Source organism: Eucyclogobius newberryi, unplaced genomic scaffold (assembly GCF_026437365.1).
Source record: "Eucyclogobius newberryi isolate DKJ021-1_F unplaced genomic scaffold, fEucNew1.0.hap1 SCAF_306, whole genome shotgun sequence".
Taxonomy (NCBI): domain Eukaryota; kingdom Metazoa; phylum Chordata; class Actinopteri; order Gobiiformes; family Gobiidae; genus Eucyclogobius; species Eucyclogobius newberryi.
Genome location: NW_027315953.1, coordinates 52748 through 79305, shown reverse-complemented (window position 1 = coordinate 79305; position 26558 = coordinate 52748). Strand labels below are relative to the sequence as shown.

Genomic DNA, 26558 nt, shown 5'->3' with positions numbered 1-26558 from the left:
CTGGATTAGACCTGGTTTAGGACTAAACCCCAAAATAAATGAAAGAAGTGACATTAGAGACTCGTTCATTGAAATAGTTAAATCTTCCGTAAATTGTTGCAAAAAAACAAATAAATCTCAAAAACTGATGTTTTTTATATTTTATAAAAACATTTATTTTCATGTTTCACACGTTTCGTTCTGTAAAAATCCTGAGTTCATAATTAAATAAAGTTCAGAAGAGCAATGGTGCCCTCTGCTGGACGGACACGAGTGTTGCACCGCGCGAAACCAGACAAACACGAGGAAAACAAGAAAAGAACAAGAAAAGCTCGAGTTTGTTTCATCTGAAGCGCGTCAAAAGAAGAGACTTAAATGTTGCAGAAGTGAAGATCACGACAGTTTAATCCAAGACAATTACAACCAGAGATTTGAGAAAAAGAAGAAGGAAATTCTTAATTACGATACAACATTTGACTTTTAATTATTCAAATACACAAAGATTCAAACACAATTCACTTTAAAAAGAACCAAACACCAAAGAAACACCAAAGACTGACAAAGAGACAGAAATCAGACAAATGGAAAAACATTCAGACTAAATTTGGAAATGGATAAAATGGTAAAGACCAAATGGGACTTTTTTTGTGTGTAATATTGTCCTGATTATATTTATTTGATGTCTATTTGTTATTTTTATTTGAAATTGCTTTATCTTTTAATTTTTGTATTATTGGAAAAAATAATTCAATAAAACGCAAACAACAAATCAAAATTCAGATTAAATATGAGCATAATTTAAAACACACAATGAGACGTTACATAATATAGTTAAAGAAATAGCACCGTGTCGTTTGAACAGATAAATCACGTGTTTAAACTATATATAGTTAAAGTATAAAGGTTATTTTGTGTTTTTTCTTGACATTGAATGTTATTTTTTTGACATAAAATCAAGTAAAAATATTCATTGAGTATAAATATGATTACACTGTTTTAAAAATTAGATGTAAAAAATATTATAATTACGATGTGTTTTTACTACGATTTTTTATTTTTTGACAACGATTTTTTTATTAACATCGAATTAAATCGTATTTATATTCAATGAATATTCTTTACTAGATTTGATGTTAAAAAAAAATGCAATGTCTAAAAAAAAATTCGATGTAAAAAAAAAATCGTAATAAATCAAATCAAATCAATTTATTTTTGTAAGGCCCAAAATCACAGCAACAGTTGCCTCTGAGGGCCACAGGGAGAAATGAATCAACAATGTCTAATAAAAACACAAAGTAACCTTCATATTAAACTGTTTAATATTTGTCTGTTTTTACACTTAATAATAATGAGACGTTTGAGGTAAAATGTGAAAAACAGAGACATTTGACTTTAAACATAAAAAACATTAAAATAAGACGTTTCAAACACACCCACGTGACTCTGCATCTCATTATCGTATCATTAAGCTCATTAAGCTCATTATAAATCACTAAAACTTCCGCTTGTTCCGTTTCCACGTCGTCAAAGCTCATTAGCATACGGCCCGCACGGCGCATGCGCAGGCGGCGGTTCGCGGTTGCGCCAACAGCGGAGGATGTCGCGAGCGCGCGCGTAGACGCACGGGCTTCTTCACAACAATAACATCCACCGAATTTGCATCTTCCATCGCCGCGTTTCCCCCGGAGCTACCGCCCGCGCCGGACCCCGCAGCCCCCGGGACACGGCGCTTCCCCCCGGGGCCTTTCACCGTCAGGACGCGGCTCGTGTTGACAATGGGAGCGCGCGGCTGCGGCGGAGCGTCGCGCGGCTCCGTGTCGTTGCGGGAGCCATGGCTGAGCTAGGCCGCGACCAGGAGCCACACAAGCCCGAAGCCGCCGGTGCTCTCTCCGTGTGTTTTCCGCGCGGCGTCGGCACGTAGCCCCCGGTGCCCGTTTTTGGATTACGCCCCGTTTCCCCGCGCCGTTCGCCGCCGTCGTCCCGAGCCGGCGGCCCCCGGAGCCCGCGGAGCCCCGGGAGCGTCACCTTGACGTCTCTCGCCTGTTAGCATCGTTAGCCTGTTAGCATCGGAGGAGCATCTGAACCGCGAATAAAGCTCGTTTCGCCCGGGATTTGACCGGCATTTGCGCCCGTTTCCGCGCGCGCAGAGGACTTTCCCGCACGCGGAGGCTGTGCGTCTTCATTGATGTGGGCCAAAATGGACACCCCAACTATTGTGTACGACCTGGATACGTCGGGGGGCTTAATGGAGGTAAGAGCCCGAGCTGCGGCGTCTAGGCCCCGCGACCACCGAGCGCCGTTTGCACCGATTATTGTGACCGTTTGTGGCGCGTTAAACGTGCCAGAGCCCGGTGTCCGTGCCACGCCGCGGGTTCCGTGCTTCAGGGGCTCTGAAGCCTCTGAAGCCGCGGAGTGGAGTGGGCAGAGAAGGACCTCCATGTTGGACCAGGCTCCAGCAGGGCCTTTACCCGGGGGGCTCCAGCAGGGCCTTTACCCGGGGGGCTCCAGCAGGGCCTTTACCTGGGGGGCTCCAGCAGGGCCTTTACCTGGGGGGGCTCCAGCAGGGCCTTTACCCGGGGGGCTCCAGCAGGGCCTTTACCCGGGGGGCTCCAGCAGGGCCTTTACCCGGGGGGCTCCAGCAGGGCTTTTACCCGGGGGGCTCCAGCAGGGCTTTTACCCGGGGGGCTCCAGCAGGGCCTTTACCCGGGGGGCTCCAGCAGGGCCTTTACCCGGGGGGCTCCAGCAGGGCCTTTACCCGGGGGGCTCCAGCAGGGCCTTTACCCGGCGCTTGTTCCAATATTGAGTAAAGTGAAAGAGTTGGCACTGAAACGGTTTTGTGGCTTCACTGTGAAACAGATGTTTAAATCAAACTCTCGGGTCGTTTTTAAAAGAATAAATGGTACATTTTGTAGTAGTTTAAACAAATACTTCCTTAACCCTACTTCCTTACTCACCATTATTCATCTTTAATGATAATTGTGATTTATTTAGGTCATAACGTTCAGTCGTGCCAACTAAAGTATTAAAATTGTGGCCGTTTTAGAAGCAAAGATGAGTTGTTATAGTTCAATTTATAATGTTAAAATATAAATGCTTTTCTAATTGTTAATGTCGGCGTTTATTGACTTTAAACGACACAAAATGAGAGAAAACTCTGTTTTGCCATCGTTTGTGTCTGAATATTATCGTGTTCTAATCGATTCTTTTCTGCAGCAAATCCAGACGCTCCTGGCTCCGCCCAAGTCCGAGGAGGTGGAGAAGAGGAACCGGAAGCTGGTGCGGGACGTGCGGCGAAGCGGGCGAGCCACCAACCACGACACCTGCGACAGCTGCAGGGAAGGAGGCGACCTGCTGTGCTGCGACCACTGCCCCGCCGCCTTCCACCTGCAGTGCTGGTAACGGCCACCACACGGGCACTGAGGCCACCACACGGGCACTGAGGCCACCACACGGGCACTGAGGCCACCACACGGGCACTGAGGCCACCACACGGGCACTGAGGCCACCACACGGGCACTGAGGCCACCACACGGGCACTGAGGCCACCACACGGGCACTGAGGCCACCACACGGGCACTGAGGCCACCACACGGGCACTGAGGCCACCACACGGGCACTGAGGCCACCACACGGGCACTGAGGCCACCACACGGGCACTGAGGCCACCACACGGGCACTGAGGCCACCACACGGGCACTGAGGCCACCACACGGGCACTGAGGCCACCACACGGGCACTGAGGCCACCACACGGGCACTGAGGCCACCACACGGGCACTGAGGCCACCACACGGGCACAAACGCCCTCCAAAACGCTCTGTGTCACATTTCTGTGTTTGTTTATGGTTTGACTAAAATAACTGCATTAAGGCCAAATAAAATAAATAGTGTGTTTTTAACATTAAAATAAAATCCAGATCAGTTGGATGTTTAGCCGAAGGCTGTGGAGCCAATATTTGTATCGCGACCTTTTTTCAACGCTTTTACCAAACAAATCGGCGCTTTTAACGTGGAGGCGCCTACACGGCGATCTATAGCGGCGCCCGCAGGCCTCTCGTATCACATTGACCTTCCATACTCTGGCGCCGCCTGCGCCTCTCGTGCGGGTCACACTTAGGAGCGGCGTATCGCGCCGTATTTGACATGGTATTTGGCCGTGGAGCTTCGGCAAACAATGGAACTTCGGCATTTTCCAGAACACGGCTTGGCAGCCAATCTGAGCCAAGCACACAAACTTTGTCGACCAATCAGTGCGCAGCATGCAAATTTTCACTTGTAACAGTAAACTGTCATGGCGTGGACCACGGCGACTATCGTCAAGCGCTTCAGGCCCGATTTAATGATGATCCCTTTTCTTAAAATGTATTAATAAAAATTACACCGTCCTTGCACTCGAAAATGCCCGTCCACATTGTGAAATACCTGGAAGACGCTGTGGTCCTCGCCATGGTCCGCACTGTCGCCGTGCGCGCGTGTTTTTGAGCTGTAGATCCACTCGTAGTGCCATTCGTACTCGTGAGTCTGGTTGACCACATGCATCACTCGCTAAAGGCGTTCCCAGCAGTTGGAACTGTGAAAGTGGCGATGGACCCGTGACCGGCTTTGCAGCGCTGCACTATTATCTTATTGTCACTACGTGATGTGAGCACTTAACGCAAAAAATCTTCACCACTGCTGCCCCGGGCGTGCCTGTCACCACGGCAGCCAGCATGTGATCATACACTCCTAACTCATTCTGACTTCCGTGAGTTAGGAGTGTATGATCTAGTGCCGACCCAGATGCTCGGCAAACATGGAGGCGCCGGAGGTAAAACCAGTAAATATGCGACAAATGTTTACGTTTTTTAAATTAAGTTTTATTCAGGTCGGTCGGGTTCCCGGAAACACCATTATGTTTTGGCCTAAGTCACATTGAGGTGTTTTTCTGTCCAAACTCGACGTCTCTAAAACAGAATCACGTTTAGAGTCTAAATGTCTCGATCTGAAATCACACTCAACAAAGGTGTTTCAGCTGCTGCTCGTGACACGCTCTGGACATATTTACATATATACATATTTATGTCATTAACGGGTCGATCGAAGGCGTTGTCCTTTGACGCAGAGATTCAAACACGATAAACACCTCTCGTCTCGCCGCTCTGGAGCCGCTCGAGTCGTGTGGGACTAAACTTGGTCCTCAGGCCGCAGTTTGGACACGTCTGCCTCAAACTGACAAATGAAAACACAAAGTATCAGAAAAACTCTCTAAACGAAAAGAGCATTTCTCAATATAATGTCAAGATTTCTTCATTTTTTCATTGACAAACTCAAACTGAACATATGTGTCAATATTGGTTTTCTTGTGATTTAATTGTGAAATAATCAGAAGTTTTATTGCCAAAGAACAACATTCACAAACAGGAACTCGCTCCGGTGATTTAGTGATGAAAAACGTAATCAAATCTTTGCTATGACAAAGAAACATGGAATAAATGAGAAAACACACATTTATCACAGGTTTAAATTAATTCTGAGGCTTTAAAAACACGAAACAGCCACGCGCCCCCTTCTCCCGTCCGTGTTTTAACGTCACGCGGCTGTTTGACGCTCCTGTCGTTTTATCCGTGCAAAACGCGGCGGAAGCTAGCGGTGCACGGTCCGGTCGCGCCGTTCGTTTCCCCCCGCGACACGGCCCGGGGACAAACGCGTAAACACCCGCACGACTTGCCAGACGAGCTGTTTTGTTGCGCCTCTTAAAAAAGGGAGTCGAGGCCGCGTCCGTGTGTTTACAATATGGCGACGTCCCCCGCGCGCCCGCCGCCATTTTACCAGGCGTTCCAGCCGAGCGCAGAGAGCGACCGCTCCGTTACAAGCGCGGGCTTCGGGCTCGTGTTGAGACTCCGCGGCGTGAACGTCGTGACGTGCGTGGCGTAAATGCTGCTCCTCTTCTGCTCCTCTTCTGCTCCTCATCTGCTCCTCTTCTGCTCCTCATCTGCTCCTCTTCTGCTCCTCTTCTGCCCCTCTTCTGCACCTCATCTGCGCCGCTCGTGATTGGCGTTCGGAAGCTCGAGACAGACGCCAGACACATGCCCATATAAGGCGAGGGCAGAACACGCTCTATTCTTGCTCCCATAAAATAATCATCTGATTTGCACCTTTTTAATATGAATGAATTGTGCCCTACATTACATAACATGGCTTTTAAAATGATAAAAAAAATACATCATATACAGAAATAAATAATAATAATGTTTAAAAGCGCTTATTGAAAAGTTCTACATTCTGATTTGAGCTTCTCGTGTCTCATTTTCTTGTGCGTTTCTTTATTAAATTCAAACACCAGAATCACGTTTTAAATGTGTTTGTCGTTGCTCTGGGAAACGAAGCCTTTCTCTCTGTAGTTCACTGCGTGTCCTCTAGATGGAGACAAACGCAGCGTAACGTCGGCAGGAAAAGTAGTTTCTCGGTTTAAAGAATGTAAATGGACGAATGTGTTAAAGTGCGTGTGTTTTTCTGTGATAGTAATCCTCCTCTGAGCGAAGAGATGCTTCCGCCCGGAGAATGGATGTGTCACCGCTGCAACGTGAGGAAAAAGGTCAGTGGATTCTCCACCTTTCACTTTTAGAAACAATGAACAAATGTTATGAATTCAAGCTGCGCCGAGCGATTATTTAAGCTTTCGACGAGTAAACGGTTATTACTATTTCACATTATTAACCAAATTAATGTCGTTTGTGTTTCTTTCTTTGTTTCCTGATGGTGTCGTTTGTGTTTCTGATGGTTGGCATTAGATCAGACCCCAGCTGGCTCACAGAAGTCAGAATTCCAATATGGCGGCGACCGAAACGGAAGTGACTGGCCCCAACATGGCGGCGACTAAGACCGGTCCCGCTGATACAGCTCAGGCAATAATTTTCTCTCTTGGGTCCAAATCCGCTCTCGTGTGCCGTGTTGGACAGTCCCGGGCTGAGGCTGGAGGCTCTGGGACTGTAGGCAGCGCTCGCCCACGGGGCTCGATATGGAAAGCCATTATGATCACACTCCGCCACTCAGGAGCGCGTATCGCTGCGTATTTCCCGACACTTTTACAAAATATGCGCCGTAATTTACGCCAGACGCCGCTCCTAAGTGGCGGAGTGTGATCATAATGGCTTTCCATATCTTTTGGGTACTCTGCGAGCGCCGTGGTTATTTTAATACCTGGCGGCCGCCATGCTGCGGCGGGCCCCATGGCGGCGGGCCCCCGCCATGCCAAAACCCCTCAGCGATAACATTGCTTGTCCCTAACCCAGTGTCTGAAGCGTATCGAGGGCCGCCATATAATTATTGTTTTTTGGGCCGCCATATTGGAGCCAATTCTGACTTCCGTGCGCCAGCGGGGGTTTGATCTAGTACTGACCGTTTCATGATGCTGTGATTCTGTCCTCAGAAGCGGGAGCACAAGTTGGAGCAGACAAACGGGCTCCCGGAGCGAGGGCCGGAGCGTGGCCCCGAACGCGCCCCCGAACGCGCCCCCGAACGCGCCCCCGAGCGTGGCCCCGAACGCGGCCCAGAGCGCGGCCCCGAACGCGGCCCAGAGCGCGGCCCCAAGCGTCCTGCGTCTCCTCCGCCCGTGGAGCTGGAGCTGAACGCCGGGCCCCTGCGACTCGACGGTTTACCTCCCGGCGCCGGAGCGGCCGGACCCGGTCTACGTGTGGCCCAAGTCCGGCTTCTGGACCGAAGGTACCAGCGACTGACCCGTCCTGGGATTGTAAAGACGTTTACTTATTCATGTCACGATATCACGTCTCAATGTTTGGATTATAGTAAGAAAAAACATCTCAATTTAATGATTATTCACAGTTATTAAGTCCAACTGTTAATTAATAACTAATAATCTGACTAATAACAAGTTTTTCTGTACTTTATAATAACTGAATGTGGCATTATTAGATTAAAATGTCAATGTCTGCTCATCCCAGGGGAAGGATAGAGACTGTTCTCCAGCTAAAAACTGCAGGAATCAATCAAAAAACCTCTTTGGGCTCAGATATGAGGACCAATAGCTCTGTGACGGTTTAAAGCTCTGAAAAGACAATTTTGCATGATTTACTGATCAAAAAGAGAGGGATTACTTTTAAAAAGGATTATATTTTCATAGTTTTGGCTGGGGTACGACTTATACTGCAGAGCGACTTATATGTGATTATTATTCGTTATTTTCACACTGACAACCACAAGAGGGCGCTCTATGCTCTAAGCGACGCAGAAGAAGAATCGGCACGTTGTCGATTAAACACATTGAGCTGAAACTGAAGTAAACGTTGACACTTTTGTCCCGTCTCCGGTGCAGGACGAGCTCCAGGCCCAGCAGTCGTCCCGGGACCCCGACCTCCAACACCTCGTCCACGCCGACGCCCTCAGAGGAACAGAATGAGGGCGAGGAGGAGAGCGCGGAGCCGGAGGAGGACGTCCCGGCGCCGGAGCTGGAGGGCGCGTCCCTGTCCACGCCGGCGCCCCGACTCAAGAGGCCGTTTCAGCTGCTCATCGCCGCCGCCATGGAGAGAAACCCCACCCAGTTTCAGTTGCCTAGCGAGCTGACCTGCACCACCGCTCTGCCAGGTGGGTCCGGGTGGCGGGTCCGGGCGGTTGGGGGGAAGGCGTGTCCGGGCGGTTGGGGGGCGTGTCCGAGCGGTTGGGGGCGGGTCCGAGCGGTTGGGGGACGTGTCCGAGCGGTTGGGGGACGTGTCCAAGTGGTTAGGTCAAGGCGGTCGGGCAGTGGGGGACGGTCCGAGCGGTCTGGGGGCGGGCGTGTCCTGTGCGATCAGGGGGCGGGTCCTGTGCGATCAGGGGGCGGGTCCTGTGCGATCAGGGGGCAATTCCAAGCGGTAGGGGGCGGGTCTGGGCGGCGGCTCCTCGGGGGTTACAGGTGTACTTTTCTACAGGGTCAATTACAAATTATTTTGTGCTTGATAAATGATAAATTGTTTTCTGGACAATTCAGACTCTGGAACACAAACAAAAAGAACTTTTTGTTAACAAAGACGGTGGTATTATTTATTTATTATGATTAAAAAAAAAGAGTAAAGAAACAATTTCACAATAACACTTTTTATACACTTTGATATATATGTAATATTTCTATAATATAATCTTGGTTATCATACAAATGCTGCAAAAGAGCTGATTTTAAAAATGTACTGGTACGTTTAGTCGACTTCAGGCCTAAAATCCTCCTGCAATTCTCACTTTGGCCTGTAGGGAGCAGTAAACGGCGGAGGAAAGAGGAGTTTCTGGGGAAGCCGTTCAGGAGGCCTCAGCACGAACTGGACGCCAACGGCCTGGTGCCTCTGCCCGTGAAAGTCTGCTTCACCTGCAACAGGTTTGGAACGCTTCTGTAACTACAGAGGGCTGTTGCGGAAACTATTCTATAACAAATGACAGAGAAAATGAGGCAAAATATAACCAAGTTGTCTTGTTCAAAAGTGGTTCTTTATTTTAGCCGTGCACAGCCAAAAAAACTCTCCCTGACATTTGCCGTTCTGTCCCTCCTGATCTGACCAGAGCAAACATTGAGTTCAGCTTATTAAGGCACAGCAGGTGCCACATGTGCACAAAACCAGTCTAAACATATTGCAGAGAAACACACTCAATGTTCCACCTCATGTGAGACATCCTTGGATCCGCAGCTTCAGTCTGTTTACACAGGGACGTCTGCAGACAGAGCCATAAGAAGTGTGACCCGGATGTTACACAAATGTTGACCTAAGTTCTATGGCATCAGGCAAAGACATGACATTTTTACACCACAATTCCCCCCTTATGATTAGAATCAAACCCCTGGTTTATTATTAATCATTAGCAAAAAAATGTCAACAATGTATCAATCAATCAATATAAGTAAATCAACAACCTGAAAATCAAAAGAATGTTAAGCACGTCATCAAAATTCAGCAGAAGCAAAACTGTCAAAGGAGAAACACTTAACACATGTTCAGAGTATAAACCTTTGTCCTGGGACTTTAAACCAGTGTCTCAATCCTCACATTACCACAAAATGAGCACATGTATTTAAAATGCAAACAACGATTAGTTCATCTCCGGTGATTAGGTTAAGTATATGATTAAGAATAGATAAAAAATAAAACCAAGTGGTTCCAATCTAATTTTTTTTTTTGTTATATCTGAAACTAATCTACAGGACTCCTCTGCAGATGGAGTCATCATCTGAGTCACTCACATGATCAGAATCACCAGGTGGAGTGATTGTGTCAGGTCCTGTCATTTGAATGGACACAAATTGGGCAGAAACCGTCTTACTAATCATCCTGTGTAAGCATGGGATCACATCCTGTGTAAGCATGGGATCACATCCTGTGTAAGCATGGGATCACATCCTGTGTAAGCATGGGATCACATCCTGTGTAAGCATGGGATCACATCCTGTGTAAGCATGGGATCACATCCTGTGTAAGCATGGGATCACATCCTGTGTAAGCATGGGATCACATCCTGTGTAAGCATGGGATCACATCCTGTGTAAGCATGGGATCACATCCTGTGTAAGCATGGGATCACATCCTGTGTAAGCATGGGATCACATCCTGTGTAAGCATGGGATCACATCCTGTGTAAGCATGGATCACATCCTGTGTAAGCATGGGATCACACAGGAGAATAGGATTAAGATCACTACCATAATTATAGCAAAATTGATAAGTCTGTTATGCAGGAGGACAGAGACCAGGAGGACAGAGACCAGTCGAACACCGACGAAGAGTGAGTGTGGGACAGAGTCTCTGACTCCATGAGATCACGGAGCTTAGTCAAATTTGCGAGTCCCTGTTGGATTGCTCCTCCATCCTCATCGTTAGAGGGAATGTATGTACAACAAGCTTGGTGCAGTAAGATGCAGACTCCGCCCTTTGAGGCTGTTATCAGATCGAGGACGATGTGATTCTGAAGTGCCACTGCATGAAGTGCAGCTCTTCTCTCTGTAATTCAATAGTAGCCAGTGTTGTGTTGATAAAGGAAGTAAATCTATAGCTAAGAGTCTCTACACGCAACATCAGTTTAACTCACACCTAGATTTGGGAACAATGCCAATAATACTTTTTCCCCTGTTGTCCAAATGTCGTGGCTTTAAGTGAGTCATGATTCTGCAGAGTGCGAGTGTTACGGTCTAAACTTTGTTCTTTTGGACATATCAAATTAAGCAGAGCAATATGAAGTATCAACCATGTTAAAGCTGCAAACAACAACAACAACAACAACAACGGGACAAGAAATATGATTCTACAGATCAAAGACCTGTCGGTGCTCCTGTCGGTGCTCCTGTCGATCTTGTTGGAGCTCTTGGGCTCCAGGTGTGGCTCAGGAGCCATGAGGAAAGTGGGAAAGTGGAGAGTGTCTGTGTAGATGTGATTACCAAACGCTGCAGAGAAAAGTGGAGCTTTAAACTGCGCTGTGGTTTGGCAAAGTGCCACGTGCTCGGAGCACCCGATCAGACCGCTCTGGTTGTGCGGGTCGAGCCTTACGACCTGCTCTGCCCCCCGCTCTCTCGCACTTGAGATCGTTGCAACTCAAAGGTCCCACGACGTCCTCAGTGGTCGGCCCGTGTGTCTGACCCACAGGTGGACAGACAGCCTCCACAGGTGAGCTGAAGATGGCTCTGCAGTGTGATGTGTGAATCCAGGTGCCCCGTTCTGCAACTTTCACTGCAGTGTCGGCGATGAGAAGAACTTGTAGAGGCCCAATCCAACGCTTAGATCTCCAATGCTTGCGCCTCGGCTCTCGGACCAGGATCCAGTCCCCTGGTTTGAAGTTGTGGAGGACAGCTTCAGCTGCCTTTGGGAGAGCCGTTTTCACCTGCACAGAAATAGAGAACAACAGTGCATACAATTCTTTACAGGACGCCATGTCCCGGCGTGGTACTCTGTGATCAGAGCTTTGAGCGTTGCTGGAGGCGTGTTTCCATGGAAACGCCTCCACATGCCGGGACTAAGCATCGACAAATCTTTTGGGCATAAATGTTAAAATCTTTGTGAACCAATTTATCATTCCCCTCTTCGATGCAGGTCACGGCCATGTGAAATCAGCACCATCTGAAAACATATTTAGATCAGCAGACCAACCAAACTTCAGCCCTTTTCCACGCCCCAGACTTCTTCCACACAGAGATTTCCTCTGTTGTGGCAAAGCTCTGCATGGCATTGAGAGAATGTGGGATGGATGCTACATGAGACACAAAACATACAGTAAAAATGGTCACAGTCCTATGGTTACTATGGTTACTATGGTTACTATGGTTACTATGGTTACAGATGTGTCTGGGCAGGGGACCTGAGCCCAGCACCTCTCAGTTAGGGCACACTGCAAACCCTACTCGGTTTCCGTCCTGTGTCTGCGTCCCAAGATGCAGAACCATCTAGAAAAAGAATCAAATCAGGGTTAGTGTGTGGCTCCTCCCTCAGTGTGTGGCTCCTCCCTCAGTGTGTGGCTCCTCCCTCAGTGTGTGGCTCCTCCCTCAGTGTGTGGCTCCTCCCTCAGTGTGTGGCTCCTCCCTCAGTGTGTGGCTCCTCCCTCAGTGTGTGGCTCCTCCCTCAGTGTGTGGCTCCTCCCTCAGTGTGTGGCTCCTCCCTCAGTGTGTGGCTCCTCCCTCAGTGTGTGGCTCCTCCCTCAGTGTGTGGCTCCTCCCTCAGTGTGTGGCTCCTCCCTCAGTGTGTGGCTCCTCCCTCAGTGTGTGGCTCCTCCCTCAGTGTGTGGCTCCTCCCTCAGTGTGTGGCTCCTCCCTCAGGTCCGGTCAGTGGAAACATAACAATGAGATAGAAAGATGAGAAATTTTCTGCAACTGGGTCCAGTTTAGCAGAGAAATAAGCGACAGGTGGTAGGGCCCCGTGGTCAAAAGGACAGACGTCCTGCAGCCGTTGTGTTCGTGGACAGTCTGTGTGAAAGGTCTAGTTGTGTCGGGTCAGAGTTGGAGGCTTCTGTAAGGCCATTTTCAACTCACAGAAAGCTGTGTCTGCTTCATCTGTCCAGGTCATTTTGTCATTAGTCCGAAGGCCTTTACTATGAATGAGTGCACTTAAAGGAGACTCCATTAAAGGAGACTCCATTAAAGGAGACTCCATTAAAGGAGACTCCATTAAAGGAGACTCCATTAAAGGAGACTCCATTACAGAATAATTTGGAATGAATTGTCGACAATATGAACACATTCCCAGGAATGACATCAATTGTTTCTTAGTTATTGGTTTTGGAATATTTTGTATTGTTGCAACACGCTTTGTGGATATACTTTTGCCATGTTTAGATATCACATGACCCATGTTTAGATATCACATGACCCATGTTTAGATATCACATGACCCATGTTTAGATATCACATGACCCATGTTTAGATATCACATGACCCATGTTTAGATATCACATGACCCATGTTTAGATATCACATGACCCATGTTTAGATATCACATGATCCATGTTTAGATATCACATGACCCAAGAAGGTGACTTCCTCTTTAACGAATTGTAATTTAGAAAGGCTCGCTTTGTGGCCTTCTGCATGTAAATGTTTGAAAAAAAAAACCTCCTTCAGCAGCGTTGCTCTTCTCGATGTCTTTGGAAACACAAACGTCTGTAAAGCTCGAGACAAACGCTTTCTCCAAGACTTTGTGGAATGTTAAAACAACACATCAGAATCAGGCGTTTCAACCCAGTCCTCCACAGAAATCTTTAACTAAATCTTGAGTTTCCCCCCAGTTAGCCATAATAGGTTTTGATAATGCTAGATACATATTTGTATTAGACAAATTTAAATGTTCGAGATGGTCTGGGAGTGGCACAGAGACGCCAGAGAAATGATCATCCCAGTAAGAGAAGTCAGTCATCAGTACATCTTCCCCACATTCACACCACAGCATCATTCACTTCTATGTCTGTGACAAACATGAATGTGTTGCAGCTGCTGCAGCTGCTGCAGCTCTAAAGTCAGTGTCATCAGCTTCACTTTGTTCTGAGCTAAAGAAATCAGTTCAATTGAGGAATTAGGGGTCAATTTCCAGTGAAAATTAGATTTGGGAGCTGTGAGCTCCATAAGGAAATTTGAATCATAATTTAATTCTTTGATAGTCGTCACCTTTAATCCATCTGAAGTGGAGATGAGACAAAGACCCAAATGACACATGAGATCTCGTCCAAGAAGATTGACAGGACAAGTTAAAGGAGAGGTATCAGAGCATGTTAAAGGAGAGGTATCAGAGCATGTTAAAGGAGAGGTATCAGAGCATGTTAAAGGAGAGGTATCAGAGCATGTTAAAGGAGAGGTATCAGAGCATGTTAAAGGAGAGGTATCAGAGCATGTTAAAGGAGAGGTATCAGAGCATGTTAAAGGAGAGGTATCAGAGCATGTTAAAGGAGAGGTATCAGAGCATGTTAAAGGAGAGGTATCAGAGCATGTTAAAGGAGAGGTATCGGAGCATGTTAAAGGAGAGGTATCGGAGCATGTTAAAGGAGAGGTATCAGAGCATGTTAAAGGAGAGGTATCAGAGCATGTTAAAGGAGAGGTATCAGAGCATGTTAAAGGAGAGGTATCAGAGCATGTTAAAGGAGAGGTATCGGAGCATGTTAAAGGAGAGGTATCAGAGCATGTTAAAGGAGAGGTATCAGAGCATGTTAAAGGAGAGGTATCAGAGCATGTTAAAGGAGAGGTATCAGAGCATGTTAAAGGAGAGGTATCAGAGCATGTTAAAGGAGAGGTATCGGAGCACGTTAAAGGAGAGGTATCGGAGCACGTTAAAGGAGAGGTATCGGAGCACGTTAAAGGAGAGGTATCGGAGCACGTTAAAGGAGAGGTATCGGAGCACGTTAAAGGAGAGGTATCGGAGCACGTTAAAGGAGAGGTATCGGAGCACGTTAAAGGAGAGGTATCGGAGCACGTTAAAGGAGAGGTATCGGAGCACGTTAAAGGAGAGGTATCGGAGCACGTTAAAGGAGAGGTATCGGAGCACGTTAAAGGAGAGGTATCGGAGCACGTTAAAGGAGAGGTATCGGAGCACGTTAAAGGAGAGGTATCGGAGCACGTTAAAGGAGAGGTATCGGAGCACGTTAAAGGAGAGGTATCGGAGCACGTTAAAGGAGAGGTATCGGAGCACGTTAAAGGAGAGGTATCGGAGCACGTTAAAGGAGAGGTATCGGAGCACGTTAAAGGAGAGGTATCGGAGCACGTTAAAGGAGAGGTATCGGAGCACGTTAAAGGAGAGGTATCGGAGCACGTTAAAGGAGAGGTATCGGAGCACGTTAAAGGAGAGGTATCGGAGCACGTTAAAGGAGAGGTATCGGAGCACGTTAAAGGAGAGGTATCGGAGCACGTTAAAGGAGAGGTATCGGAGCACGTTAAAGGAGAGGTATCGGAGCACGTTAAAGGAGAGGTATCGGAGCATGTTAAAGGAGAGGTGTAGTGTTCCTTTTATGTCTCACCAGACGCCGCTAATGAATATGTGTAGCGACCACTTAACTTTTTTTTTAGTGCAGATTTTTTGACTACAGAACGTGTAGCTCCTGAGTCCACAAGAAAATTGATTTTTTCACCATTAACAATTAAAGAGAACTCTGGAAATTTAGAACTTGATTGAGATGTTGTGAGATAAATGTCATTAGGTTTAGCAGCTCGAGCCTCGAGATGGGAGATAGCGTGTGTGAGTAGTGTATCGTGCTCGTTACCCTCCTGCAGAGACAAGTGCTCTGGGTGTGTTGTCCCGGCTGCTGTTTCTGCCACGCGCTGAGACCCCCCTTCAGCCCCGTCCAGTCAGTCCGACCCATAATTCCCTCCAGGCCGCTGTTGGTTTAGGTGCTGTGGTGGCGCTGGATATGGCTGCTGCTGTCCTTGATAAGACTGTTGCTGTGGCCCTGACCAGGCCTGTTGCTGTGGCTGTCCTGGAAATGGCCCAAAGTAGGCCCCATGCTGTGGTCCAGGACTGTGTGGTCGCAGGTTCTGATGTGGGCAGTCTCGATAGAAATGTCCAAATTGACCACACACGTAGCACGCACCTCTCTGTCCATCCCGTCTTCCACGGCCACGTCTGTGGACATAGTTTTGCTGCTGTTGTTGTCTTGGAGCGGCAACCGTGTTGGAGAAGAGCGTTAGAGTTGCATCATGTTTTTCTTTTTCTTTTGTCTTTTTATCTTTCACCTTCTCTTCTTGTATCATCTCCCATGCATGACGCGCATGGTCAGACAGTACGTGGAGTTTGGGCCGTTTGATGCCGCCCACGTATGAGCCCTTGATTGCTTTGACAATGTTCTTGTGCAGTCCTACGATCATTGCCTGACAGAGCAATACCTCGTATGGACCGCCTGCTTGGTCTTTCAAGTCCTTCATGCCACTTTGTTGGTCAAACACCTGGGTGAGCCTGTGTATGTATTCATCCGGGGACTCGTCTGGCATTTGTACGCATCTGTCAATTGCTGTTAAGTCATACACCAGCGGGAACTCACGGGCGATGGCAGTGGTCAGGGTTGTTATGGCAGCAGTGTATTCCACATTGTCCTCATATGTGGGTTTGTCGGCATGCAGCTGATTCTGCGGGATACTTGTCTTTATTTTCGCAAAGTCACTCAATGTCATAGCAAAACCCAGAATTTTACGACTTTCCAGTCCGGAGGGACGGTACTCAGCACAAAACTCTGTGAAATCTTTGGCAAAGGTTTTTCCATCTGTGACTGGATTGGGCAGAGATTTCGCCACAGCCATGACCTCCTCCTTTGACCAGGGCCGGTGCACATAAAATTGCCCATCGGGTCCGGCCACTTCAATCATCGGACACGTTAGAAGCTGTCCTGGCGGTGCGTTGCTTCGCAGGGCCCGTGTCGCTGGTTGAAGTACGGGTGGTGCCCTCTCTGGTGTGGGGTGGGTGACGACCTCCACCATGTCCTCCTCCTCGAGCTTGGACATGGTGGTTCTGACTGGACAGGTGTCCAAATCCGGGTCCAGCCGCGCCGCAGAACGGCAGGTGAGATCTGGGTAAATAGAAGGAACTGACACAGTCATATGTTCAGGTGAGAGTGTCCGTGTGTGTTGTGGTGAGAGTGTCCGTGTGTATGCAGGGGCACATGTGTTCTTGTGCCTGCACCAGCCTGTGTGCTCTGTGCAGTGCTCTGTGCAGTGCTCTGTGCAGTGCTCTGTGCAGTGCTCTGTGCAGTGCTCTGTGCAGGGTGTGCAGTGCTCTGTGCAGTGCTCTGTGCAGTGCTCTGTGCAGTGCTCTGTGCAGGGTGTGGATTGCTCTCTCTCTCTCTCTCACTCTCTTTCACACTCACACCGGTCATCTGTTTGCATAATTTCTTCCTTTCCCGAGTTACGACCTCAGTTTCCCACAGTTTGATCCATTTCTCGTGCTTCTCCATGTCTCTCACGTCCTCTGTGGACACTGTTTTATTTCCCTCTAATGTCTCTTTTTTTGTTTTTTCTAATTTTGCTTTCAGATTTGCAATTTGATTAGTGCTCAGTGAACCTCCAGTTGGAAATCCAAACTTATTCGCCCACGTTGGCAGGCATTCCAGACACTCCTTCCCATATTTATTTGACATTGCCAGCATGACAGGTGTCTCCGGGACATGACAGGTGTCTCCGGGACATGACAGGTGTCTCCGGGACATGACAGGTGTCTCCGGGACATGACAGGTGTCTCCGGGACATGACAGGTGTCTCCGGGATGGACACTTCACTTTTAGATTGATTTCCATATCAGAGCTCTCTGCAAACTGCACACGTCTGTGCAGAGCGTATGTTTCTTTTTCGACGACTCTCTCGTCGACGCCTCCACCTGATGTGTGGCGCTTGTATCTTTACCGACCTCGTCTCGTCACACCCTCCCTAGATTTAGCTTTCACTAAACTAATTGTCTCAGACAAAACTCGACCAAAGCTTTAGTGTTAAAACCAGGCTATTGGTCAGTGGGTCCAGGTGCGCCAGGACTTCCTGGACTTTACAGAAGGCTTAATGCTGACTGACAACCTAACCAGTGTGTGTTCTGACCCTGTCCCCAGCGTGTGTTCTGACCCTGTCCCCAGCGTGTGTTCTGACCCTGTCCCCAGTGTGTGTTCTGACCCTGTCCCCAGTGTGTTCTGACCCTGTCCCCAGTGTGTTCTGACCCTGTCCCCAGTGTGTTCTGACCCTGTCCCCAGTGTGTGTTCTGACCCTGTCCCCAGTGTGTTCTGACCCTGTCCCCAGTGTGTTCTGACCCTGTCCCCAGTGTGTTCTGACCCTGTCCCCAGTGTGTTCTGACCCTGTCCCCAGTGTGTTCTGACCCTGTCCCCAGTGTGTGTTCTGACCCTGTCCCCAGTGTGTTCTGACCCTGTCCCCAGTGTGTTCTGACCCTGTCCCCAGTGTGTGTTCTGACCCTGTCCCCAGTGTGTTCTGACCCTGTCCCCAGTGTGTTCTGACCCTGTCCCCAGTGTGTGCTCTGACCCTGTCCCCAGCGTGTGTTCTGACCCTGTCCCCAGCGTGTGTTCTGACCCTGTCCCCAGTGTGTTCTGACCCTGTCCCCAGCGTGTGTTCTGACCCTGTCCCCAGCGTGTGTTCTGACCCTGTCCCCAGTGTGTTCTGACCCTGTCCCCAGTGTGTGTTCTGACCCTGTCCCCAGCGTGTTCTGACCCTGTCCCCAGCGTGTGCTCTGACCCTGTCCCCAGCGTGTGCTCTGACCCTGTCCCCAGCGTGTGCTCTGACCCTGTCCCCAGCGTGTGTTCTGACCCTGTCCCCAGCGTGTGTTCTGACCCTGTCCCCAGTGTGTTCTGACCCTGTCCCCAGTGTGTTCTGACCCTGTCCCCAGTGTGTGTTCTGACCCTGTCCCCAGCGTGTGTTCTGACCCTGTCCCCAGTGTGTTCTGACCCTGTCCCCAGCGTGTGTTCTGACCCTGTCCCCAGCGTGTGTTCTGACCCTGTCCCCAGGCACCTGTCATGCGGCTGCGTTTGGACACCAGCACAATGGGCTATTGTGTCCAGCAAAATTAGTTAAACGTTCAAATGCAATTGTGTCTAAATAGTAGTTTTAGAATTGTAAAGAATGTCTATAAAGAAAGACCTTTTAATTTGAATAAATTTAAAGGTGCTTTTTTTAGACTAAAATTTAGGGTACTACCTCAACAATAGTCCCAGACACGTCCTTTAGTGTTTAAAATGTCAAGGAAAAATGGGTACCGGACTAGTCAGAATAGTCTGTCAGTTAACATACATAAAAAAACCCTAGTCTACACATTTGAAAGACAACTCACCACAACTTTTCTCTTTGCTCGGATCCTAGCGCCGACGCTGTCTTCCCAGGCCAATGAGACGGTCCTCTCTCCCAAATGATGAGGAATGAGGCTGAAATCTTGTTATCGTTTCAGGTGGCCAAACACCGGTCACGGCCCGCGAAGACGAGTCATCGGACGAAGGATCCCACTTCTGACACCAAATTGTTGCGGAAACTATTCTATAACAAATGACAGAGAAAATGAGGCAAAATATAACCAAGTTGTCTTGTTCAAAAGTGGTTCTTTATTTTAGCCGTGCACAGCCAAAAAAACTCTCCCTGACATTTGCCGTTCTGTCCCTCCTGATCTGACCAGAGCAAACATTGAGTTCAGCTTATTAAGGCACAGCAGGTGCCACATGTGCACAAAACCAGTCTAAACATATTGCAGAGAAACACACTCAATGTTCCACCTCATGTGAGACATCCTTGGATCCGCAGCTTCAGTCTGTTTACACAGGGACGTCTGCAGACAGAGCCATAAGAAGTGTGACCCGGATGTTACACAAATGTTGACCTAAGTTCTATGGCATCAGGCAAAGACATGACATTTTTACACCACAGGGCTCAAACGACTCGCACGCGGGGGGGCTCAAACGACTCGCACGCGGGGGGGCTCAAACGACTCGCACGCGGGGGGGCTCAAACGACTCGCACGCGGGGGGGCTCAAACGACTCGCACGCGGGGGGGCTCAAACGACTCGCACGCGGGGGGGCTCAAACGACTCGCACGCGGGGGGCTCAAACGACTCGCATGCGGGGGGGCTCACGCGGGGGGGCTCAAACGACTCGCACGCGGGGGGCTCAAACGACTCGCACGCGGGGGGGCTCAAACGACTCGCACGCGGGGGGGCTCAAACGACTCGCACGCGGGGCTCACACTTCTGCCCCTCTGACCCACAGGAGCTGCAGACTGGCCCCTCTGGTCCAGTGTGACTATTGCCCTCTGCTCTTTCACATGGACTGCCTCGACCCGCCGCTCACCGCACTGCCTGCTGGGAAGTGGATGTGCCCCAACCACGTGGAGCACTTGGCGGTGAGATTTAACCCGGAAAAAACTTTGCTAAGACTTCACTTCAGACTCTAAGGACGCCATAAAGAACCATTAACAACACACACAAAACGAACAACAAATGTATAGCCATAATGAATAATAATAAAAGACGCACACTGTAACTTTTCTAGTTGTGAAATGTATTTATCAAGCGGCAGAAAAAAGGAAAAAGTACAGATCCAGGTTTTCAGTTGTTTCTGTCCTCGTAAACCTGTTCACGTGTGTTCAGCTGAACCAGAGGAGCCTGAGCCTGTCGCGCCGGTGCCAACTCTTCGACCAGTTCCAGGACCGAATGTCCCAACACGCCGTCAAACTGGACTTTCTGAGTCGAGTCCATCGACGACACACGCCCAACCGCCGCTCCACGCACCACCACAAGAGGGCAATAAAGGTCTGATAACGTACGGTACAAAACACCACAAGAGATGTCCTTCTAAACCAGGATAGAGCCGTGTTAGAGATGTCCTTCTAAACCAGGATAGAGCCGTGTTAGAGATGTCCTTCTAAACCAGGATAGAGCCGTGTTAGAGATGTCCTTCTAAACCAGGATAGAGCCGTGTTAGAGATGTCCTTCTAAACCAGGATAGAGCCGTGTTAGAGATGTCCTTCTAAACCAGGATAGAGCCGTGTTAGAGATGTCCTTCTAAACCAGGATAGAGCCGTGTTAGAGATGTCCTTCTAAACCAGGATAGAGCCGTGTGTGTAACTCTGGTGTGTGTCTCAGGTCCCAGATGCCATTAAGTGTCAGTACCGAAGCCCCCCGGCCCTGGAGCAGCCCTCAGGGGTCCGACAGCTGGAGCTGGTCTGTGGAGGAGACCTGCAGCCCAGGCACCTGAGCTCCGAGAGCGAACAGGACGAGGTGAGGCCCGGACCACAGTATAATATGCTATGTTACATATACTAGGACATACTAGTACACATACTACAGTACATATACTAGGACATACTAGTACACATACTACAGTACATATACTAGGACATACTAGTACACATACTACAGTACATATACTAGGACATACTAGTGTGACATATGTACTCAGTGTGTTTTCCTCTGCAGTGGCTCCAGGACGTCCTGGCCCTTCAGTGCAGCATCATGCGACATCTTTCCCTCAAACAGAAGTCTGACCGGGACCAGCACAAAACCAGCACAGACCCGAGTCCAGACCGGGACCTCAAAGCCCAGGAGCAGGGCCTCAAAACCTCCGAGGAGCTCAAATCCTCTGGAGATAGGACTAGTCCCGCCCTTGCGGCGTGCCAAAAGCAGGCGGGCCACCAGGACCCGTGTCAGAACTGTAGGAAACCCAACGGTCCAGTGGCAGAGGAGAGCCCGCCCCCCAAAGCCAACGGGCCCCTGGAGTATCACAGCGTCCCGTGTAAACAGAGCGTCACGCTGCTAAACCACATCAGAGTCGTGAAGGAGTCAGAGAGCGTCACGGACGGGCAAACGTGTCGCCCGGCCGCGCCCACGATATGGGCCTACGTCGAGAGGAGGCGGAGCCAGGACGAGGGCCCCAGTTTGGACATGAAGCCGCCACAAACTGGCAGCGGGACGTCCACAGACGCACTTTTGAAAGTCTCCGAGGAACGAGAGGCGAGGAAACGAGACGCTGCTCCTGCTTCACTCACGACAGGTAAAAAGAACCGACGCCTTCATCTGTGAAACCAAAAAGACGTTTAAAGTCATCGCAGCCATGAGCCGGGCGAGAAACGTACTTTAGACGTTACAGGGTTCAGAATAAGCGGTATCGCAAAATGCAACGAAATATCTCTCTCATGCGATGCATTCGTCAGAAAAATTTTTTTGTACAAAAATGTGTTCAATTGTGTCACCAAAGCGCCTAAAAGTACTGATCTCTGTCAATCGATCGTCAATAACGGCATGACACATGTAGGACGGCGTGCGGACATGACACATGTAGGACGCCGTGCGGACATGACACATGTAGGACGCCGTGCGGACATGACACATGTAGGACGCCGTGCGGACATGACACATGTAGGACGCCGTGCGGACATGACACATGTAGGACGCCGTGCGGACATGACACATGTAGGACGCCGTGCGGACATGACACATGTAGGACGCCGTGCGGACATGACACATGTAGGACGCCGTGCGGACATGACACATGTAGGACGCCGTGCGGACATGACACATGTAGGACGCCGTGCGGACATGACACATGTAGGACGCTGCTGTCACAGATCGAGTCTGAAAGTGGGAGGAGCCACGTGTGGTAAAGTTTGCGTCACAGATTCAGACTCTGAGGTCAGAGGTCAATAGCTCCTAAACACAAAAGTCTTTGCAGATCATTCACAGCCAAAACACTCATATTTACACTGCAGTGACACAACCTGTTTTTAACAATCAGATGTGTGTTTTGAATAACACATAAAATACACCATGATGGTCGCCACAGCAACATTTATCTTTCCATCAGAAGCTTAAGACATATTTTTTGTGAGTGTAATGACAATTAATATGTAAATGAGACTAGTCATCTGATGATGATGATGATGTGGAAGAAAGTTGTAAATAAGACCATCTGACTTTGTGTTGATTAATATGTTCAACTAATTTTATTTGAAAGTTTTCTGTTTTATTTTTAAAAACATTTTTTAAAGTGTTTAAAAGTTAATTTGAGAAAAAAAAGAGTTTTAATAGAATATTTACAAATAAATTTTAAATAATCGTGTTATATCAATAGAAAATATTGTTAGTCACTTTCGTGTTTTGCTATGCAATTATCATAGCTAAACAAATTTGGAAAAATTAACGATTGTTGAGCAGCTGCTGCACAAGAGAAACTCAATCTTATTCTCACTGTCAATCACAGCAAGTTATACATCATTTTAAAGATTATTTTCTCAACAAATCGATGATGTCATTGAATAATACGCCACAATAAACAATTACCAATAGTTTGTGATAAAACTCAACTTTTCATAACACATTTCTCACATGTTTCTGGTTCTGACTCAACAAAGTTCAATCCGTCTGAAGCTGTTTCATTCTGTCTCTAATAATCCACAGAAAACCAACGTTTTATGATCATAGAGGAGCTAAAGTTGTAATAAAACAGTTTGGCACATATTTGAATAACTTTTACTTTTTGATACAAAAAGGTCAAAAGCACAAAATGCTTCTGTTCTAGATGTGAAACTTGACACAGTTGTTGTCATGACAACAGTGAACAGCATAAACACAATGAAGTCTGTCTTTAGGACCTTTACAAATGGACAATATTCAGACGAGAGTAAAAAAGGAAGTATTTAGTTTGTGCTTCTGTGGTGTGAGTTCTGAAGCCCTGACAGTGTGACATCTGCACATGTGCAGAAACTAGAAGGACTAAGCTTTCCCATGATGCATCACACTCACATGTGGAACTTCCTCTTTTAAGAAGCAATGACATTTGTGTCTGTCCAGTGTGCACAGGTCGGACCATTGTGCACACTGGACAGACACTGGTCTGACCAGAGGCGGTGTAACAAGTTAAAGTGTGGCATGAAAAATCCCATGTTTAAAACCAGTTTGAGCTCTAAAGAAATCATCAGAATGTGTATGTAATCTGTCCGTGTTGTGTTTGCAGATTTAAAGTCCACTCCTGGACGTCTGGACGCTCTCTCTGTGGATCATCTCTCGTTGCTCAGAGACGCGGACGGAGGTGAAACTCTTTTATCAGTTCTTTAGTCGTCACTGTAAGAAAGCAAGAGTTTGTTTGTGTGATAAATTCACACAAACAAATCTTTGTAAATGACACACATTTAAAGGACAATAAAAGCGGTGGCCCACATACAGGTCCACATACTGCCCCCGGGACGGCCCACATACAGGTCCACATACTGCCCCCGGGGCGGCCCACATACAGGTCCACATACTGCCCCCGGGACGGCCCACATACAGGTCCACATACTGCCCCCGGGACGGCCCACATACAGGTCCACATACTGCCCCCGGGACGGCCCACATACAGGTCCACATACTGCCCCCGGGGCGGCCCACATACAGGTCCACATACTGCCCCCGGGACGGCCCACATACAGGTCCACATACTGCCCCCAGGGCGGCCCACATACAGGTCCACATACTGCCCCCGGGGCGGCCCACATACAGGTCCACATACTGCCCCCAGGGCGGCCCACATACAGGTCCACATACTGCCCCCGGGGCGGCCCACATACAGGTCCACATACTGCCCCCGGGGCGGCCCACATACAGGTCCACATACTGCCCCCGGGGCGGCCCACATACAGGTCCACATACTGCCCCCGGGGCGGCCCACATACAGGTCCACATACTGCCCCCGGGGCGGCCCACATACAGGTCCACATACAGCCCCCGGGACGGCCCACATACAGGTCCACATACTGCCCCCAGGGCGGCCCACATACAGGTCCACATACTGCCCCCGGGGCGGCCCACATACAGGTCCACATACTGCCCCCGGGGCGGCCCACATACAGGTCCACATACAGCCCCCGGGACGGCCCACATACAGGTCCACATACTGCCCCCAGGGCGGCCCACATACAGGTCCACATACTGCCCCCGGGGCGGCCCACATACAGGTCCACATACTGCCCCCGGGGCGGCCCACATACAGGCCCACATACAGCCCCCGGGGCGGCCCACATACGGCCCCCGGGGCGGCCCACATACAGCCCCCGGGGCGGCCCACATACAGCCCCCGGGGCGGCCCACATACAGGCCCACATACAGCCCCTTGTGGCTCTTCTTTTCCTCCTTATGTCTGGTTTAATGTGACGCTCGGTTGTGTTCAGGGATCGAGCTGGACAAACTGGACGCAGAGATGGTCAAGCTCCTGGCCTGGCAGAGGATACAGCAGCTGTTCCCTAAAAAAGACCCCGGGCTGCCCCCTCCCCGAGCCGCTTCCCTGGCCTCCAGAACGCTCCCTCCCCTCCCTGACAGTGAGCTCCTTTATGTCTTTAAGAGTTTGAGTCCTGAAGACGATTGTCCAACTGGTGTCTCTGTCTTTGTCTCTGTCCAGGTCCAAAGACGGTCCAGGCCCGGGCCGTGTTCTACCCGCTCACGGGCAAAGGCCCCGCCGTGAACATGTGCTACAGGACGCTCTACATAGGAACAGGTGAGGCCCCCAGGACCAGGACCCTTCACCAGGGGCCAACACACCTTCTCCTATAGTACTGTGTCTGAAGTACTGTGTCTGAAGTACTGTGTCTGAAGTACTGTGTCTGAAGTACTGTGTACATACAAGTACACATCATACTGCTCCACCCACTCAACATGGAGAAATATATATACAGTGAACCCTCGTTTATCGCGGGGGTCACGTTCCAAAAAGAACCCGCGATAGGCGATATTATTATACAATGAAATACTCCATAAAACATTGAAGCTCTCACCGGCCTCACAAACTTCAATTTGGCAAGTGGTTTTACGTACGTGAACATATGAATCCATAACTTTATTGACACAGGAAGAGAAGACGCGGAGAGACTGTTTAGCCAATCAGAATGCAGAACACAATGCATGATGCAAATCCATGAAGCAGCGAGAGCGTGAAAAGTGAACCACGATATAGCGAGGATCACTGTACAATATAAACACATTGTGTAGTATTTGCACCAAACTTTGGTCATGGCAATTAAAAGTACTTTAATAGTAAAACCTGCTGCTTTTGTCATGATCCTGAGACAAAACAAGGGAAAAACCACCACTTTTGCATGATTCACTAGAGATGACTTAATAAAGCTTAATACAGATGATTAAAGTGTCTAAACCTTGTGACCTGTGCAGGGGCCGACATGGACGTGTGTCTGATGAACTACGGTCACTGTAACTACGTGTCAGGGAAACACGCCTGTATTTTCTACGACGAGGTAAAGTTAAAGTCTTCCTCCTCCTCTTCCTCCTCCTCTTCCTCCTCCTCTTCCTCCTCTTCCTCCTCCTCCTCCTCCTCCTCCTCCTCTTCCTCCTCCTCTTCCTCCTCCTCCTCCTCTTCCCCTCCTCCTCCTCCTCCTCCTCCTCTTCCTCCTCCTCTTCTTCCTCCTCCTCCTCTTCTTCCTCCTCCTTTTCTCCTCCTCCTCCTCCTCCCCCTCCTCTTCCCCCCCTCTTCTTCCTCTTCCCCCCCTCTTCTTCCTCCTCTTCCTCTTCCTCCCCCTCTTCCTCCTCCTCCTCCTCCTCTTCCCCCTCTTCCTCATCTTCCTCATCTTCCTCATCTTCCTCATCTTCCTCCTCTTCCTCATCTTCCTCCTCTTCCTCATCTTCCTCCTCCTCCCTCTCCTCTTCCCCATCTTCCTCCTC

At 49.0% G+C, this 26558-nt stretch overlaps 1 protein-coding gene across 1 annotated transcript in view; it reads left to right on the top strand.

Annotated features, from left to right (window-relative positions):
- Nucleotides 1–1548: 1548 nt before the first annotated feature.
- The window catches only part of LOC140374729 (PHD finger protein 12-like), a 28971-nt gene continuing 3961 nt past the window's right edge, over nucleotides 1549–26558 (top strand). Inside the window, exons 1-14 of the mRNA XM_072461725.1 lie at nucleotides 1549–2230; nucleotides 3193–3374; nucleotides 6480–6552; nucleotides 7387–7679; nucleotides 8290–8558; nucleotides 9198–9318; nucleotides 20125–20257; nucleotides 20505–20666; nucleotides 21000–21134; nucleotides 21333–21906; nucleotides 23866–23940; nucleotides 25058–25204; nucleotides 25285–25380; nucleotides 26052–26134. Of these exons, the coding sequence (XP_072317826.1) occupies nucleotides 2165–2230; nucleotides 3193–3374; nucleotides 6480–6552; nucleotides 7387–7679; nucleotides 8290–8558; nucleotides 9198–9318; nucleotides 20125–20257; nucleotides 20505–20666; nucleotides 21000–21134; nucleotides 21333–21906; nucleotides 23866–23940; nucleotides 25058–25204; nucleotides 25285–25380; nucleotides 26052–26134 (2409 nt within the window). The 5' untranslated portion in view covers nucleotides 1549–2164. The remainder of the gene's footprint in view (nucleotides 2231–3192; nucleotides 3375–6479; nucleotides 6553–7386; nucleotides 7680–8289; nucleotides 8559–9197; nucleotides 9319–20124; nucleotides 20258–20504; nucleotides 20667–20999; nucleotides 21135–21332; nucleotides 21907–23865; nucleotides 23941–25057; nucleotides 25205–25284; nucleotides 25381–26051; nucleotides 26135–26558) is intronic.